The 19,030-nt window shown below is 48.7% G+C and overlaps 1 protein-coding gene across 4 annotated transcripts in view; it reads left to right on the top strand.

Annotated features, from left to right (window-relative positions):
• The window catches only part of NRXN3 (neurexin 3), a 512,486-nt gene that overhangs the window by 161,351 nt on the left and 332,105 nt on the right, over positions 1 to 19,030 (top strand). For all 4 annotated transcript variants that reach the window (XM_073587115.1, XM_073587106.1, XM_073587097.1 and 1 more), the window contains 3 exons: positions 1,358 to 1,519; positions 8,042 to 8,480; positions 17,366 to 17,749. In XM_073587115.1, coding sequence (XP_073443216.1) covers positions 1,358 to 1,519; positions 8,042 to 8,480; positions 17,366 to 17,749 — 985 coding nt within the window. The remainder of the gene's footprint in view (positions 1 to 1,357; positions 1,520 to 8,041; positions 8,481 to 17,365; positions 17,750 to 19,030) is intronic.

Raw genomic sequence — 19,030 nt, 5'->3', positions numbered from 1 at the left:
TCAGCCATGAAAACATTTGAGCGGTTAGTATCTTTGTGATGGCGCACATTGCAGGCTCCTAATATACTGTGGGGTCAGTTGCCCATCTGCATGGCACAGATGTGTGGTCCTCGGTGTATAGTCTCAGTCCCTTAGTAAGTCTAGATAGGTCCTAGCTCCTTGGACAGTGGCAGAGATATACAGATTTGACTTCGTCCTCAGTACTTGGGATGTCTTACTGCTTGTAGGGTTCTCTGTGTTCTTTGACGTGGGACCTCTGACTTCACAGCCGATCAGCACTCCAGCCTTCCCATCTCCATCTCTCCCTTTCTAACTGACTAACGTGTTGCCTCTCCATCCTCATGTGTCATCACTTGCGTGGCTGGTTGAGGACTAGTAGCGGTGGGGGAGCAGACCTTTAGGCATGCGTGGATGAGCAGCTCTTCCTTCCTCTCAGGACTAGTGAGAATTGGGTAAAGGAGTCCTGTGAACATCCTTCCTGCTCTCAAGGCTCCGGTCCCCACTCATCCCTTATTACTGGTGGTCTCTTTGGCTTGTTGGAATTGTCATACTTTGAGGCTTTTTTTTGCAGTGGTGGGCTGTGTAGATGTTTGTGGTGCTATTAAGGGTTGTTGTGAATGTCTAAGGGATTAGTCAGTGAAGGGTTAAACCCGTAACCTCAGGTGCTTCTAGAGTCGTCGTCCGAGCTGCTGAACACATGCACTGATCTGATATTGGACATCCAGCAGGAGGGCAAAATGGTTCTGGGCGTTTCACCTGAACAAGCAGTGTGTCCAAATCTGCCCCCTCTATCCCCTGTGCAGCCACGTGCTGGTCCCGTGGCACAGTGCCGCATGGATGGGCACCTCATCTGCCTTAGCTCATTGTATTGTGCTCTATTTGGGTCCTTATAAAAGCTTACTAATTGCGCATGTCATGTGTTCAGCCGGCCATTTTCCTGGGACATGGCATTTCATATTCCTGAGGGGCCACTGAGTGGGTCACATGCTGTTTCCTATCATATGTCAGCTGTCTCTCATGATGAGAGGGTTCCTGGTTGAATTGTGAGGTGCGGTAAGTATTTGTGTTTGCAGGGCATTCGGACAGCATGTTCCTCTTCAGGGGCGATGTTCTTCAGGAGAATATGAAATGCTCGGCTGATGGATGGTTCGTAGGGGTCGGTCTTGTGTCGGGTTCTAGCCCCTTCGTCCAGTGTCGGCAGCTGGGGAGGATGATGTGTTTGGTCAGCCAAATCCAGACCATGTGACAATGAAAGAAAAGTTTTACCTTATTCTTCACTAAGACCAGGGTGTTATCTCGCTCCTGCTCTGCGGAGGGCATCGCTCAGAGTCATGTTGTGTCGCTTTCTTCCCATAAGGTGACAATATCTGTGGATGGGATTCTAACTACCACCGGATACACTCAGGAGGACTATACCATGTTGGGGTCTGATGACTTCTTCTATGTCGGGGGCAGCCCCAGCACCGCAGACTTACCAGGGTCCCCTGTCAGTAACAACTTCATGGGCTGCTTAAAGGAGGTGAGTGATGATGTGAGCCACCCAGAGTTACACTGCATGTGTTACTGGTTCCTTCCCATGTTATTAGCTGAATGCAGAAACTCGTCAACTTTATCTTCCGAAAATGCGGAGAGCAGGATGAAGATAGTCTGCAGAAAGCTGTCCGTGAATTGCTGGAGGGACACTGGTACTGTGATATGGTCAGTCTTGTGCGAGGTTAATGCTGGTGAGCACATTACATGGTGGCTTTATTACAGACTGTACTGCCTGAGAGTAGAAGGGAATAGCTGGATGGGCCACAGATTTCTCTTGCTGGCAGTTGGTCTGTTTTATTTCTTCTAATTGCAATACATTTATTTGGCTCGTCGGCAACTACAAGAGTCAGAATAATGTTTATATTTCTGTGCTTGTGTTCTGACTCTCAGTTCTTGTGCAGATTACTCTGCCCTCTCTGCATGCATGTGGCTGTGGCCACCCTCTCTCCATGTGCATGTGGCTCTGGCCACCTTCTTCTCCCCGTGCACTTCGCCCTGGCCCACCTCTTCTCTTCATGCAAGTGGCTACGCATCCTCGTCCATGTTCACACGGCTCTAGTCCTTTCTCTGCGCATGAACGTGGCCTGGCCACTCTCTTTCTCTGCTTGCACATGAACCTGGCCCCCCTCACTGCGCATGCATAAGACCTGCCTCTCTCCACGTGCATATGGCCCTGCCTCTTTGTCCTCTTGCACATGACCATGTTCCCCTCTCCTCCTTGTTCACAAGGCCCTAGACCCCATCGCTTTCTTTTGCATGTTGCTTTTCCCCCACACTTTGTGGACCTTGTTCTCCCCCCTCCTCCTTGTGGACATTGCTCTTTCCCTCAATCTCCTCCTTAAGTCACTTTGTCCCCCCTCTATTCCTCATGGACATTGCTCTATCCCCCCTCTCTTCCTCATGGACATTGCTCTGTCCTCCCTCTCTTCCTCATGGACATTGCTCTGTCCTCCCTCTCTTCCTCATGGACATTGCTCTGTCCTCCCTCTCTTCTTCATGGACATTGCTCTGTCCCCCCTCTCTTCCTCATGGACATTGCTCTATCCCCCCTCTCTTCCTCATGGTCATTGCTCTGTCCTCCCTCTCTTCCTCTTAGACCTTGCTCTGTCCTCCTTCTCTTCCTCATGGACATTGCTCTACCCCCCTCTCTTCCTCATGGACATTGCTCTGTCCTCCCTCTCTTCCTCATAGACATTGCTCTGTCCTCCCTCTCTTCCTCATGGACATTGCTCTGTCCTCCCTCTCTTCCTCATAGACATTGCTCTGTCCTCCCACTCTTCCTCATGGACATTGCTCTGTCCCCCCTCTCTTCCTCATGGACATTGCCTTGTCCTCCCTCTCTTCCTCATGGACATTGCTCTGTCCCCAATCTCTTCCTCATGGACATTGCTCTGTCCCCAATCTCTTCCTCATGGACATTGCTCTGTCCTCCCTCTCTTCCTCATGGACATTGCTCTATCCCCCCTCTCTTCCTCATGGTCATTGCTCTGTCCTCCCTCTCTTCCTCATAGACATTGCTCTGTCCTCCCTCTCTTCCTCATGGACATTGCTCTATCCCCCCTCTTCTTCATGGACATCGCTCTGTTCCCCTCTCTTCCTCATGGACATTGCTCTATCCCCCCTCTCTTCCTCATGAACATTGCTCTGTCCTCCCTCTCTTCCTCATGGACATTGCTCTGTCCCCCCTCTCTTCTTCATGGACATCGCTCTGTTCCCCTCTCTTTCTCATGGACATCGCTCTGTCCCTCTTCATTTCCTCGTGGATGTTGCTCTGCCCCCTCTTCTCCTTGTGGATGTCGCTCTGCCCCCCTCTTCTTGTGGATTTCGCTCTGCCCCCTCTTCTCCTTGTGAATGTCACTCTGCCCCCATCTTCTCGTGGATGTCGCTATGCCCCCCTCTTCTCTCTCCTCATGAATGTAGCTCTGCCCCCTCTTCTTTTCGTGGATGTTGCTAGGCCCCCTCTTCTCCTCGTGGATGTCTTTCTGCCCCCCTCTTCTCGTGGATGTCTTTCTGCCCCCCTCTTCTCGTGGATGTCGCTCTGCCCCCCTCTTCTCACAGCCCGTGAATGTAGCTCTGCCCCCCCTCTTCTCCTCGTACATGTCGCTGTGCCCCCTATTCTCGTGGATGTTGCTCTGCCCCCTCTTCTCTCTCCTCGTGAATGTAGCTCTGCCCCCTCTTCTCCTCGTGAATGTAGCTCTGCCCCCTCTTCTCCTCGTGAATGTAGCTCTGCCCCCCCTCTTCTCGTAGATGTCGCTCTGCCCCCTCTTCTCGTGGATGTCGCTCTGCCCCCTCTTCTCTCTCCTCGTGAATGTAGCTCTGCCCCCTCTTCTTTTCGAGGATGTCGCGCTGCCCCCCTCTTCTCCTTTAGATGTTGCTCTGCCCCCTTCTCGTCGTGAATGTCACTCTGCCCCCCTCTTCTCATGGATGTCGCTCTGCCCCCCTCTTCTCCCTCCTCGTGAATGTACCTCTTCCCCCCTCTTCTCCCTTCTCTTTAATGTAGCTCTGCCCCCTCTTCTCCTCGTGGATGTCGCTCTGCCCCCCTCTTCTCCTTGTGAATGTAGCTCTGCCCCCTCTTCTTTTCGTGGCTGTCGCTCTGCCCCCCTCTTCTCCTCGTGGATGTCGCTCTGCCCCCCTCTTCTCCTCGTGGATGTCGCTCTGCCCCCCTCTTCTCCTCGTGGATGTCGCTCTGCCCCCCTCTTCTGCTCGTGGATGTCGCTCTGCCCCCCTCTTCTCCTCGTGGATGTCGCTCTGCCCCCCTCTTCTCCTCGTGGATGTCGCTCTGCCCCCCTCTTCTCCTCGTGGATGTCGCTTTGCCCCCCTCTTCTCCTCGTGGATGTCGCTTTGCCCCCCTCTTCTCCTCGTGGATGTCGCTCTGCCCCCCCTCTTCTCCTCGTGGATGTCGCTCTGCCCCCCTCTTCTCCTCGTGGATGTCGCTCTGCCCCCCTCTTCTCCTCGTGGATGTCGCTCTGCCCCCCTCTTCTCCTCGTGGATGTCGCTCTGCCCCCCTCTTCTCCTCGTGGATGTCGCTCTGCCCCCCTCTTCTCCCTCCTCGTGGATGTCGCTCTGCCCCCCTCTTCTCCCTCCTCGTGGATGTCGCTCTGCCCCCTCTTCTCCTCGTGAATGTAGCTCTGCCCCCTCTTCTCCTCGTGAATGTAGCTCTGCCCCCCCTCTTCTCGTAGATGTCGCTCTGCCCCCTCTTCTCGTGGATGTCGCTCTGCCCCCTCTTCTCTCTCCTCGTGAATGTAGCTCTGCCCCCTCTTCTTTTCGAGGATGTCGCGCTGCCCCCCTCTTCTCCTTTAGATGTTGCTCTGCCCCCTTCTCGTCGTGAATGTCACTCTGCCCCCCTCTTCTCATGGATGTCGCTCTGCCCCCCTCTTCTCCCTCCTCGTGAATGTACCTCTTCCCCCCTCTTCTCCCTTCTCTTTAATGTAGCTCTGCCCCCTCTTCTCCTCGTGGATGTCGCTCTGCCCCCTCTTCTCCTCGTGGATGTCGCTCTGCCCCCCTCTTCTCCTTGTGAATGTAGCTCTGCCCCCTCTTCTTTTCGTGGCTGTCGCTCTGCCCCCCTCTTCTCCTCGTGGATGTCGCTCTGCCCCCCTCTTCTCCTCGTGGATGTCGCTCTGCCCCCCTCTTCTCCTCGTGGATGTCGCTCTGCCCCCCTCTTCTGCTCGTGGATGTCGCTCTGCCCCCCTCTTCTCCTCGTGGATGTCGCTCTGCCCCCCTCTTCTCCTCGTGGATGTCGCTCTGCCCCCCTCTTCTCCTCGTGGATGTCGCTTTGCCCCCCTCTTCTCCTCGTGGATGTCGCTTTGCCCCCCTCTTCTCCTCGTGGATGTCGCTCTGCCCCCCCTCTTCTCCTCGTGGATGTCGCTCTGCCCCCCTCTTCTCCCTCCTCGTGGATGTCGCTCTGCCCCCCTCTTCTCCCTCCTCGTGGATGTCGCTCTGCCCCCCTCTTCTCCCACCTCGTGGATGTCACTCTGCCCCCCTCTTCTCCCTCCTCGTGAATGTAGCTCTGCCCCCCTCTTCTCGTAGATGTCGCTCTGCCCCCCTCTTCTCCTCGTAGATGTCGCTCTGCCCCTCTCTTCTCTCTCCTCGTTAATGTAGCTCTGCCCCCCTCTTATTTTTGTGGATGTCACTCTGCCCCCTCTTCTCCATGTGGATGTTGCTCTGCCCCCCCTCTTCTCTTCGTGGATGTTGCTTTGCCCCCCTCTTCTCCTCGAGGATGTTCCTCAGGTGACAAAAGTGTTTAAGGGGAAACCAGCGATAACTCACCGTAATGTCAGCGCTGTAATTTTCTTGCCTCCTCTATAAATGGCCGATCCTTTTCTTTGGGGGCGTCATTAATAACAGTCTGATCCTGACTTCAGTGATTTCATTTCTTTCTATGTGATGTCACTACTGATCAACACAGACAGGGGGGCTACAAGCTGTGACTGTGGGGGGCCACAAGCTGTGTGTGGGGACACTAGCTGTCAGCTTGGGTGGACACTAGCTGTCAGCATGGCGGGCAACAAGCTGCCAGCGTGGGAGGCCAAAAGCTCCTTGTGATTGTACACAAGTTGTCAGTGGGAGGGGCAACGAGTGGTCAGTGTGGGGGGGGGGCACGAGCTGTCAGCATGGGGGGGCATGAGCTGTCAGTGTGGGGGGGGCATGAGCTGTCAGTGTGGGGTGGACCACGAACTGTCAGCGTGGGGGGGCCACGAGCTGTCAGTATGTGGAGGGGCCACGAGCTGTCAGTATGTGGAGGGGCCACGAGCTGTCAGTATGTGGAGGGGCCACGAGCTGTCAGTATGTGGAGGGGCCACGAGCTGTCAGTATGTGGAGGGGCCACGAGCTGTCAGTGTGTGGAGGGGCCACGAGCTGTCAGCGTGGGGGGGGGCCACGAGCTGTCAGCGTGGGGGGGGCCACGAGCTGTCAGCGTGGGGGGGGGCCACGAGCTGTCAGCGTGGGGGGGGGGCCACGAGCTGTCAGCGTGGGGGGGGGCCACGAGCTGTCAGCGTGGGCGGGGGCACGAGCTGTCAGCGTGGGCGGGGGCACGAGCTGTCAGCGTGGGGGGGGCACGAGCTGTCAGCGTGGGCGGGGGCACGAGCTGTCAGCGTGGGGGGGGGCACGAGCTGTCAGCGTGGGGGGGGGGCCACGAGCTGTCAGCATGGGGGGGCCACGAGTTGTCAGCGTGGGGGGGCCACGAGCTGTCAGCGTGGGGGGGGCCACGAGCTGTCAGCGTGGGGGGGGGCCACGAGCTGTCAGCGTGGGGGGAGCCACGAGCTGTCAGTGTGAGGGGAGCCACGAGCTGTCAGTGTGGGAGTCGCTACGATGGACACCCAGGTGACATAATAAGCAGGAGCAGAGCTGTGAATGTTTCTAGATCCTGGAGGATGAGATGTTCCTGTTAATAAGGAGACGTCGGTGGGCTTTATGTGCAGACAGATTGTCATATATAATCTATGCGTAAGTGATGGTTGACGTACAATTGCACAATGTGAACACTTTTCTGAGCATTTCCCAGTGGCGTGAAGGTCATGAGTGCATGGATACAAACTAGGGATTAAAGAATTTACATCCCCTCTCTTCTTCGGTGGTGGCCCGGTGCAGTAACCGGTGGTCCTCCTCCTCATTGAAGTTTCCAGGTGACAGTGGCAGCCACTCTGAGTCCTCAACATAGCATAAAGTGGAAGTCCAAATTTCGTGGTGCTGTGCACGGATGTGACTGCCACTGATGGGCTGCAGCTTTTATATGTGGCCGCTTGTAAGAAGACCAAGGGACCACCAGTGCGAGTGTCTGTATCGGTTCGCAGAGGAAAACATAAGCAGTGTTCCTTGGTGAGGTTATCACGTCCTGTCCTTGTCACAAGGTGAGAACATCACCACTTTCTTACAGATTTTGTTGCAATTTTTCACCATTTTCAATATCTTTGCTTGATTTCTGTGAATGGAGATTTACCTTGTTAACATCCAGAAGCTGAACGCTGGTTTCCTTCTCACGGCTGGGGGTTTGTGACAGTTGTGTCCAGTCTTGTCAACTTTTCATTATACAATTATTAAAGACTATCAGGTAATAACATTTTTTATACATTATAGAAGCAACTGTGTGATGCTGATTGCCGGGTCCTGAGACCCTCAGCTGTCCATCAGAAAACTTCTCTGGAGTGTGCATTTCCGGTCTGAGCGCCCCACAGAGGCTTATAATAACAGTATTATTACTGAGCCCGTACGCCACTCTCTTCAGAGAAGTGTTTGAGGGGTCAGTGAGGTCTCAGGACTTGGACTCCCACTGATCAACCATTAAATGTTAATAAATGATAATCACCATTTACTGCTATTTAAATACTTCTTACTGTGCAATAAATGTTCTGATGATAATTATCAGTGATTGATAAATGCTTATATAGATGGGCTCTGCGCTGGGGTTGTATGGCCATTCTCACTGGTTTGTCAGTGGCCCCTCCAGTCAATGAACCTCGTGTGGAACATGCGTGAGACTCTTGCTTCATGTCCCCTCTTCTTTGCACTGCAGGTGGTCTATAAAAACAATGACATTCGCTTGGAGCTTTCTCGATTGGCAAGAATTGGAGACACAAAAATGAAGATCTATGGAGATGTGGTATTTAAGTGTGAGAACGTGGCTACTCTGGACCCCATCAGCTTCGAGAGCCCGGAAGCCTACATCAGCCTGCCCAAGTGGAACACGAAGCGCATGGGCTCCATATCCTTCGACTTTCGAACCACAGAACCCAACGGCCTCATCCTCTTTACACACGGAAAGCCACAGGACAGGAAGGACGTGAGGAGTCAGAAGAACACTAAGGTAGACTTCTTTGCAGTGGAGTTGTTGGATGGTCACCTGTACCTTCTGCTGGACATGGGCTCAGGGACAATAAAGGTGAAGGCCACCAGCAAGAAGGCCAATGATGGCGAGTGGTGTCATGTGGACATCCAGCGGGACGGACGGTCGGGTAGGTAATCAGATCCTCTATAGACTGTGCTTTGCTCCATGAACTGGTCAATGTGTGTGTGTGTATATAATATACATACAGTGCTTTGAAAAATTATTCAAATGCTGTGAACTTATCCACATTTTTGCACGTTACACCAACAAACCTAATGTACTTTTATTAAGATTTTATATGATACCAAAAAAAGTAACTAGTATTAGTGAGGTGTAAAGGAAATGATACAGAGTTTTCTAATTATATTACAAATATAAATCTGATAATAGTGAAGAGCATTAGTATTCAGCCCCCTATAGTCTGATGCCCCTCAATAAAATCGTGAGTGAACAATCACCTCCAAAACTCACATAATTAGTATATCGAGTCCTCCTGGGTGTTATTTATTTTCAGTATAACTTCAACTGTTCTGTGAAGGCCTCAGAGGTTTGTGTGAGAACATTAGGGATCAAATAGGATCATGAAAACCAAGGAGCCCACCAGACAGGTCAGGAATAAAGCTGTGGAGAAGAGCAAAGCAGCGTTAGGTTATAAGCTCTGAACATCTCATGTGATACTGTTCAATCCATCATCTAAGAATGCAAGGAGTATGGCACAAGTGCAAAACCACCAAGACATGGCCATTCACCTAACCTGACATCCAAAGAAAAGAGAGCACTAACGAGAGAAGCAGCCGAGAGGCCCATGGTCATTCTGGAGGAGCTGCCAAGTTCCACAGCTCATGGGTAGAATATGTCAACAGGACAATGATTAGGCCTGTTTCACACTTCCGTTTTTGTGTCCGCCAAACGGATCCGTTTCCGTTTTTTTGACGGAAACTGATGCAAACGGATCCGTTTTTAAAAAACGGATCCGTTTTTTTGACGGATCCGCGGTAACCGTAATGGAAGTCTATGGGACCAAAAAAACGGATCCTGCAAAAAATGGCGGATCCGTTTTTTGACGGAAAACAACGGATTTTGACGGATTTGAAAAAACGGAAGTGTGAAACAGGCCTAAGTCGTATGCTTCACAAATCTGCCCTTTTGGAAATGTGGAAAGAAGAAAGATATTTTTAAAACCCATAAGAAGTCCAGTTTGCAAAACTCCACACAGTGAGCATGTGGAAGAAAACGCTCTGGTCAGAGGAGGCCAAAGGAGAACATTTTTGGACTAAATACACAATGCTTTGTGAGGCAGAAAACTAACACCATCCCCACCATCACACATGGTGTTGGCAGCATTCTGCTGTGGGGAGGCTTTTCGACGGGGACAGGGAAGCTGGTCAGAGGTTCTGGTCAGAGGTGATGGAGCTAAATACAGGAAAATCCTGTAAAAAAAAAAACCTGTTAGAGACTGCACCTGACTTGAGACTGAGGCATAGGTTCACCTTTCAGCAGAACAGCAACCCTCAATATCATGCCAGAGCCGCAATGAAGAGTTTAGATGATCAGAGCATATTCTGTGTGTGAACAGCCCAATCACGTCCAGACCGAACTCCTAAAGAATCTGTGATAAGACGTGAAAATTGCTAATGTGTGCAAATAAGAAGGGGCAAAGTGTCACCTCTAGATGTGCAAAGCTGGGAGAGACAGACCCCAAAAGACTGCAGCTGAGAAAGGTGGTCCTACAAAGTACTGACTCCGACTGAAAACAAATGCACGGCACAATGCTCAGATTTATATTTGTAAAATAATTAGAAAACCCTGTATCATTGTCTTTACATGTCACAAATACAGTGGGGGGAAAAAAAGAAGTCTTTAGTCCTCTACCAATTGTGCAAGTTCTCCCACTTAAAAAGATGAGAGAGGCCTGTAATTGACATCATAGGTAGACCACAACTATGAGAGGCAACATGAGAAAACAAATCCAGAAAATCACCTTGTCTGATTTGGCAAGATTTATTTTTACAATTTATGGTGGAAAATAAGTATTTAGTCATCTAAAACATGCAAGATTTCTGGCTCTCACAGACCTGTAACTTCTTTAACCCCTTCACCCCCAAGGGTGGTTTGCACGTTCATGACCGGGCCAATTTTTACAATTCTGACCACTGTACCTTTATGAGGTCATAACTCTGGAACGCTTCCATGGATCCCGGTGATTCTGACATTGTTTTCTCGTGACATATTGTACTTCATGTTAGTGGTAAAATTTCATTCAAATAACTTGCGTTTATTTGTGAGAAAAACGGAAATTTGGCGAAAATTTTGAAAATTTCGCAATTTTCCAACTTTGAATTTTTATGCCCTTAAATCACAGAGATACGGCACACAAAAAACTTGATAACTAACATTTCCCACATGTTTACTTTACATCAGCACAATTTTGGAACCAAAATTTTTTTTTGTTAGGAAGTTATAAGGGTTAAAAGTTGACCAGCGATTTCTCATTTTTACAACACCATTTTATTTTTACGGACCACATCACATTTGAAGCCACTTTGAGGGGTCTATATGATAGAAAATACCCAAAAGTGACACCATTCTAAAAACTGCACCCCTTAAGGTGCTCAAAACCACATTCAAGAAGTTTATTAACCCTTTAGGTGCGTCACAGGAATTTTTTTGAATATTTAAAAAAAAATGAACATCTAACTTTTTTTCATAAAAAAAATACTTCAGGTTCAAATTTTTTTATTTTACCAAGGGTAACAGGAGAAATTGAACTGCAAAAGTTATTGTGCAATTTGTCCTGAGTACGCAGATACCTGATATGTGGGGGGAACGACTGTTTCGGCGCATGGCAGAGCTCAGAATGGAAGGAGCGCCGTTTGACTTTTTCAATGCAAAATTGGCTGGAATTCAGATTGGACGCCATGTCACGTTTGGAGAGTCCCTGATGTACCTAAACAGTGGAAACCCCCTACAAGTGACCCCATTTTGGAAACTAGACCCCCCCAAGGAACTTATCTAGATATGTGGTGAGAACTTTGAACCCACAAGGGCTTTACAGAAGTTTATAACGTACAGCGGTACAATTAAAAAATCATATTTTTTCCACAAAAATGATCTTTTCACCCCAATTTTTATTTTCCCAAGGGTAACAGGACCCTAAAAGTTATTGTGCAATTTGTCCTGAGTACGCTGATACCCCACATGTGGGGGTAAACCACTATTTGGGCGCATGGCAGAGCTCGGAAGGGAAGCAGCGCCATTTGACGTTTTTGGCTGGAATTGAGATCGGACACCATGTCGCGTTTGGAAAACTCCTGATGTACCAAAACAGTGGAAACCCCCACAAGTGACCCCATTTTGGAAACGAGACCCCCTAAGGGACTTATCTAGATGTGTGGTGAGAACTTTGAACCCCCATGGGCTTCACAGAAGTTTATAATGCCCGGGCATGAAAATAAAAAAATCGTATTTTTTCCAGAAACATGATCAATTAGTCCCCAATTTTTTCATTTTCCCAAGGGTAACATGAGAAATTGGACCCCAAAAGTTGTTGTCCAATTTGTCCTGAGTACGCTGACACCCCATATGTGGGAGAAAACTACTGTACGGACACACGTCGGGGCTCGGAAGGGAAGCAGTGACGTTTTGGAATGCAGACTTTGATGGAATGGTCTGCGGGTGTCATGTGCGTTTGGAGAGCCCCTGATGTACCTAAACTATTGAAACGCCCCACAAGTGACCCCATTTTGGACACTAGACCCCCCACGGAACTTATCTAGATGTGTGGTGAGCACTTTGAACCCCCAAGTGCTTCACAGAAGTTTATAACACTCGGACGTGAAAATAAAAAAATCATTTTTTTCCACAAAAAAGATATTTTTGCCCCCAATTTTTTATTTTCCTAAGGGTAACAGGAGAAATTGGACCCCAAAAATTGTTTTGCAATTTGTCCTGAGTAGGCTGATACCCTACATGTGGGGGTAAAACACTGTTTGGGCACATAGCAGAGCTTGGAAGGGAAGGAGCACCATTTGACTTTTTCAACTCAGAATTGGCTGGAATTGAGATCAGACGCCATGTTGCATTTGGAGAGCCCCTGATGTGCCCAAACAGTGGAAACCCCCAATTCTAACTCCAACCTGAACCACAACACGCCCCTAACCCTAGCCCTAGCCCTAGCCCTAGCCCTAACCCTAGCCCTAACCCTAGCCCTAACCCTAGCCCTAACCCTAGCCCTAACCCTAACCCTAACCCTAACCCTAACCCTAGCCCTAACCCTAGCCCTAACCCTAATGGAAAAATGGAAATAAATACATTTTTTTTATTTTATTATTTTTCCCTAACTAAGGGGGTGATAACGGGGGGTTTGATTTACTATTTATGGCGGTTTTTATGTTTGGCGGCTGTCGCACGCTAAAAGACGCTTTTTATTGTAAAAATAGTTTTTGCATCACCACATATTGAGAGCTATAATTTTTCCGTATTTTGACCCACCGAGTCATGTGAGGTCTTATTTTTTGCGGGACGAGTTGACGTTTTTATTGGTACCATTTTCGGGCACGTGAAATTTTTTGATCGCTTTTTATTCCGATTTTTGGGACGCAGAATGAACAAAAACCAGCGTTTCATGAATTTCTTTTGGGGGGGGGTGCGTTTACACCGTTCCGCTTGCGGTAAAATTGATAAAGCGGTGTTATTCTTCGGGTCAGTACGGTTACAGCGATACCTCATTTAGGTAGTTTTTTATGTTTTTGTCGGTTTTATGCAATGAAAACTATTTTATATAAAAAATAATTATTTTTGCATCGCTTTATTCAGCGAGCTATAACTTTTTTATTTTTTCGCTGATGATGCTGTGTGGCGGCTCGTTTTTTGCGGGGCAAGATGACGTTTTCAGCGGTACCATGGATATTTATATGCGTCTTTTTGATCGCGCGTTATTACACTTTTTGTTTGGCGGTATGATAATAAATCATTATTTTTTGCTTCGTTTTTTATTTTTTAAGGGGTTCGCTAAAGGGGTTAACTAATGGGACAGTTTTATAGGGCGGGTCGTTATGGACGCGGCGATACCTAATATGTGTACTTTTATTGTTGTTTTTTTTTTATTATTTCCAAAAAATGGATTTATTGGGGGAATATTTTTTTTTTTTTTCTAATTTATTTGGCGATTTTTTTTTTTTTTTTTTTTTTTTTTTTTTAAATTATTTTTACACTTTTTTTTTTTATTTTTTTTTTTTATACTTTATTAAATAGTCCCAGGTGGGACATCACTGTCCTGTGACAGATCGCTGATCTGTCACATCACAGATCACTGTGACAGATCAGCGATCTGACACAGGCACTGCAGAAGGCTTCCTCATGCCTGCGCTTTGCAGGCACTGAGGAAGCCAGCTTCCGCAGGCCCCCGAAGGCCCCCGTCGCCATCTTGGATTCGGGGGCCTGGAGGGAGGGAGTCCCCCCGCAGCAGCGCTGCACATTGCGCTGCCGTGGGGGGCTCAGGGAAGCAAGGAGGGAGCCCCCTCCCTGCCGATGCTTCCCTTTAACCCCCGGTACACCGCGATCGTATTTGATCGCGGTGTGCAAGGGGTTAACGTGTCGGGGGCGGTCCGTGACCGCCCCTGACACATTGTGCCGGGTGTCAGCTATGATAATTAGCTGACACTCGGCCGCGATCAGCGGCGCTCACCACGTGGGCGCCGCTGATCGCGCCGACGTACTATCCCGTCCCCGGTCATACGGGCCTGGGTACAGTGGACGGGATAGTACGTCGGATGGCAGAAAGGGGTTAAGAGGCTCCTCTGTCCTCCACTCATTACCTGTAGTAATGGCACCTGTTTGAACTTGGTATCAGTATAAAAGACACCTGTTCACAACCTCAAACAGTCACACTCCAAACTCCACTATGGTGAAAACCAAAGAGCTGTCAAAGGACACCAGAAACAAAATTGTAGCCCTGCACCAGGCTGGGAAGACTGAATATGCAATAGGCAAGCAGCTTGGTGTGATGAAATCAACTGTGGGAGCAATAATAAGAAAATGGAAGACATACAAGGCCATTGATAATCTCCCTCGATCTGGGGCTCCATGCAAGATCTCACCCTGTGGGGTCAAAATGATCACAAGAACGGTGAGCAAAAATCCCAGAACCACACAGGGGACCTAGTGAATGACCGGCATAGAGCTGGGACCACCACAACAAAGGCTACCATCAGTAACACACTACGCCGCCAGGGACTCAGATCCTGCAGTGACAGACGTGTCCCCCTGCATAAGCCAGTACATGTCCGGGCCCGTCTGAAGTTTGCTAGAGAGCATTTGGATTATCCAGAAAAGTATTGGGTGAAGGTCATATGGTCTGATGAAACCAAAGTAGAACTGTTTGGAAGAAACAAAACTCATCGTGTTTGGAGGAGACAGAATGCTGAGTTGCATCCAAAGAACACCATACCTACTGTTAAGCATGGGGTATCAACATCATGCTTTGGGGCTGTTTCTCTGCAAAGGACCAGGATGACTGATTCATGTACATGAAAGAGTGAATGGGGCCATGTATCATGAGATTTTGAGTGCAAACTTCCATCAGCAAGGGCATTGAAGATGAAACGTCGATGGGTCTTTCAGCATGTTAATGATCCCAAGCACACCGCCAGGGCAACAAAGGAGTGGCTTCGTAAGAAGCAAGTGAAGGTCCTGGAGTGGCCTAGCCAGTCTCCAAATCTCAACCCCATAGAAAACCTTTGGAGGGATTTGAAAGTCTGTGTTGGCCAGCGACAGGCCCAAAACATCACTGCTCTAGAGGAGATCTGCATGGATGAATGGGCCAACATGCCACCAACAGTGTGTGCCAACCTTGTGAAGACTTATAGAAAACGTTTGACCTCTGTCATTGTCAACAAAATATTGAGATGAACTTTTGTTAATGACCAAATACTTATTTTCCACCATAATTTGCAAAATAAATCTTGCCAAATCAGACAAGGTGATTTTCTGGATTTATTTTCTCATTTTGACTCTCATAGTTGTGGCCTACCTATGATGTCAATTACAGGCCTCTCTCATCTTTTTAAGTGGGAGAACTTGTACTATTGGTGGCTAACTAAATACTTTTTTCCCCACTGTACCTGTTACTTTGTGTTGGTGTCCCAGTAAAATAAATTTAAGTTTGTTGTGTAACATGAAAAATGTGGTAAAGTTCACTGGGTTGTGTATAATATGTGTATAGTGTAAACAATACTGTGCAAAAGTTCTCGGCAGGTTTGGGTTCATTGTCCGGCTGCAGAATAAATTTGTAGCCGATCAGACTTCTCCTGATGGTATCACATGATGGAGGAGGGTTCATTTACAAGATCAGTTAATCTCTGCTACGATGAACGATGTGGTCATAATGCACGGTGTTGAAACGATGTCAGACGAGTGTTTATGCCGAGGATCGTGAATGTAATGGCTGAATAGTCATCGTTACATTGTAACTTGGAACCTTGCGCCCTATTTACACAGATGGTCCGAACTGTAGATGTCCGGCACTCAGATCCCATAACTGAGGCTATTTATCTGGAGTCCATGAATTTATTACGTTTTCTACAAACAGTTCCAATGATCTTCTACAAAAAAAATTTAATTGCGTTGAAAAAGTGAATTTTTTTTTTGATAATCGGGAATCTGTCTTGCTCCAACCGCTACTGAACGATTGTTGCCCCAGAGCGTAGTCACCCTGTGTGCGACTTGAATTTCCACTCCTCCTTTTTTTAGTTCACGTTGTTGAATGAGCGAACAGTCTCCATTTCCATCACACAATTTTGGAAAGTTAAACTACAGTTTTGTCCCTCGCCTAAACAGTTGTTTGAGGGTCGATGAAGGCGCGTTTCTGGACACATCATTCAGTCGCTCAATATTACACAAATATCGGGAACTATGGGTTGTTACTGCTAGAATCTGCTGGATTAACGGCCTGTTTAAATGCAGTTTAAGGATCTGCCTGTATTTTTCAGCATCGATGACCTAAAAAAATGGGCATCACTGAGGACCAGAGCTGCATGGGTAAGACGAGGAAACTTAGTATAGCAGCTGAAACATCCCTTCTAAATCAGATGTCAAGCAGTGCCATCAGCTCAGGATCATCAGCGACCAGTGGGACCGGCTGCACCATCTACTGTTCAGAGAAGTCTGCCAAAATCCAGATCTACATGGAGACAAGACCGAAGGACTCAACTCTGAGGAAAAAATAGGAACTGGGGGGTAGATAGTGTCAGCAGGTCTTGAGTGGTAAAGTGTGAAATATTCTGCTGTAACAGAAGTAAATTGGAGAGTGGCACAATAATAAGGGTCTGCAGGAGCAGTGATGCACGGTGGAGGGTTCATCAGGTCTGTGGCTGCATTTCAGAAAATGGAGTTGTGTATTTCGGTCAGGATTAACGCTGTCCTCAATGCTGAGAAATCCCAGAGATATTTATACATCATGTAATGTCATCTTTGCATTTTCTTGCATTTGCTCCTGTTGACTTCATTTCTTCATATTCCTGACTCCCCAGTAATTTATGCTATTTCTATATGCAAATGCAGCTCTATGGGTGAGCGCTGGGCAGAGGGTAACACTTCTGCACAGGGTCGCCCCACTTTCCCATCTATTTAATAAGGTGGCAGAGATAGAGGCTCACTGATTCCCCCACCTCCCCGAAGTGTTAACCTTTATATTGAAAGCACTCTTGACATTTAAGACGTGTGGAGATTGTTCCTTCTCAGTCATTAAGATTGATTGAATTATCCCTGCACAAGATGGGGTTGTAAATACACTGAGGAGGTCAGGACTGGTTAGATGCGGGTCGATTCCTTCTTGTGTGTATCTGCTGTGCCCTCCGTCTGCACAGCAATAACTGGGCCGGCATCAGCCGCTCTGATGATTCTCACAATACTCCGGCTACAGATGAGGGTCGGTGGTCCGGTTACATCTCATTGTTCTTGTCTTTCTTGCAGTTTTCTCCTACTAACGGGTGTCTTCTGTGCTTTCTTTCGCAGGCACCATCTCTGTTAATAGCAAACGCACTCCATTCACCGCCAGTGGTGAGAGCGAGATTCTGGACCTAGAAGGAGACATGTATTTAGGGGGTCTTCCAGAGAACCGGGCTGGGCTCATCTTGCCCACTGAACTGTGGACAGCCATGCTGAACTATGGTTACGTTGGCTGTATTCGTGACCTGTTCATCGATGGGCGCAGTAAGAATATCCGGCAGCTGGCAGAAGCACAGAATGCAGCCGGCGTTAAGTCTTCGTGCTCTCGGATGAGCGGCAAACAATGTGATAGTTACCCCTGTAAGAACAATGCTGGCTGCCGGGATGGCTGGAACCGTTTTGTGTGCGATTGTACCGGCACAGGACACTGGGGAAGAACCTGTGAGCGAGGTGAGATGGTATCCGAGACAAGTTTAATATATATTAGTACTGGAGATGCAAGACACCACATTATTCTCTATATGAAGGTCAGTCTGACCCACTAGATGGTACCCCAACACATGATGGTGCCAACACCGCAGTATGGCTCACCTTCCAAATTCCTTGTGTGTGCATACTAGAAGGGGGTAACTGTGCTTTTAGACCTTGCCTTTTTATTCCCCATCATTTTCTACAACTCTGCTTGCTGTCAGTAAATGGACAGTCTGTGCTTACACCTTGAAGGTACTGGATCGTGTCAGGTCTTATCAGATTGTACGAGCCCAATAATAAAGGTCCATAATCGGGGAGACGTCTCGTGACGATATGTGGTATCCAAGTCCTGGACTTACATTGCAGATCATGGACCTGATACCATAGACATCCATGTTGTCCTCCGGGCAGATGTATAGACAGCAGATCCCGCCTTATCCCATAATGATCGCTCTTGTCCATCTACTCAAGATTCCCGGCTCCCCTCCAGTGTTGCTCTCTCTCCCATCTTCTTCTCTCAAGATCTCATATTGTTTCCATTCTCTCCCTGGCACATGGTGAGGAGCTCTTGTGTGAGTGCTGCCCTCTCTTGCTTAGGGTGAGGAGCTCTTGTGTGAGTGTCACTCTCACTGGCTCAGGGTGAGGAGTTATTGTGTAAGTGCCACGGTCTCTGGCATGGGGTGAGGAGCTCTTGTGTGAGTGAAGCTCTCTCTGGCGCAGGGTGAGGAGCTGTTGTGTGAGTGCCACTCTCCCTGGCGCAGTGTGAGGAGCTCTTGTGTGTCACTCTTTCTGGCACAGTGTGAGGAGCTCTTGTGTAAGAGCCGTGCTCTCTGGAACAGGGTGAAGGGTTCTTGTGTGAGTGCCGCTTAAGCTGGTGCAAGGTGAGGGGCTCTTGTATGAGTGCCATTTTCTCTGGTGCAGGGTGAGGAGCTCTTGTGTGAGTGAAGCTCTCTCTGGCGCAGGGTGAGGAGCTGTTGTGTGAGTGCCACTCTCCCTGGCGCAGCGTGAGGAGCTCTTGTGTGTCACTCTTTCTGGCACAGTGTGAGGAGCTCTTGAGTGAGAGCTGTGCTCTCTGGAACAGGGTTGAAGGGTTCTTGTGTGAGTGCTGCTTTAGCTGGTGCAGGGTGAGGAGCTCTTGTGGGAGTGCCTCTTTTCTGTAGTGCAAGGTGAGGAGCTCTTGAGTGAGTGCCGCTTTCTCTGGCACATCGTGAGGAGCTCTTGTGTGAGAGCCGCTTTAGCTGGGGCAAGGTGAGAAGCTCT

Source organism: Dendrobates tinctorius, unplaced genomic scaffold (assembly GCF_039654945.1).
Source record: "Dendrobates tinctorius isolate UK_male_01 unplaced genomic scaffold, ASM3965494v1 ptg000010l, whole genome shotgun sequence".
Lineage (NCBI taxonomy): Eukaryota > Metazoa > Chordata > Amphibia > Anura > Dendrobatidae > Dendrobates > Dendrobates tinctorius.
This window is presented reverse-complemented; position numbering and strand designations above follow the sequence as displayed.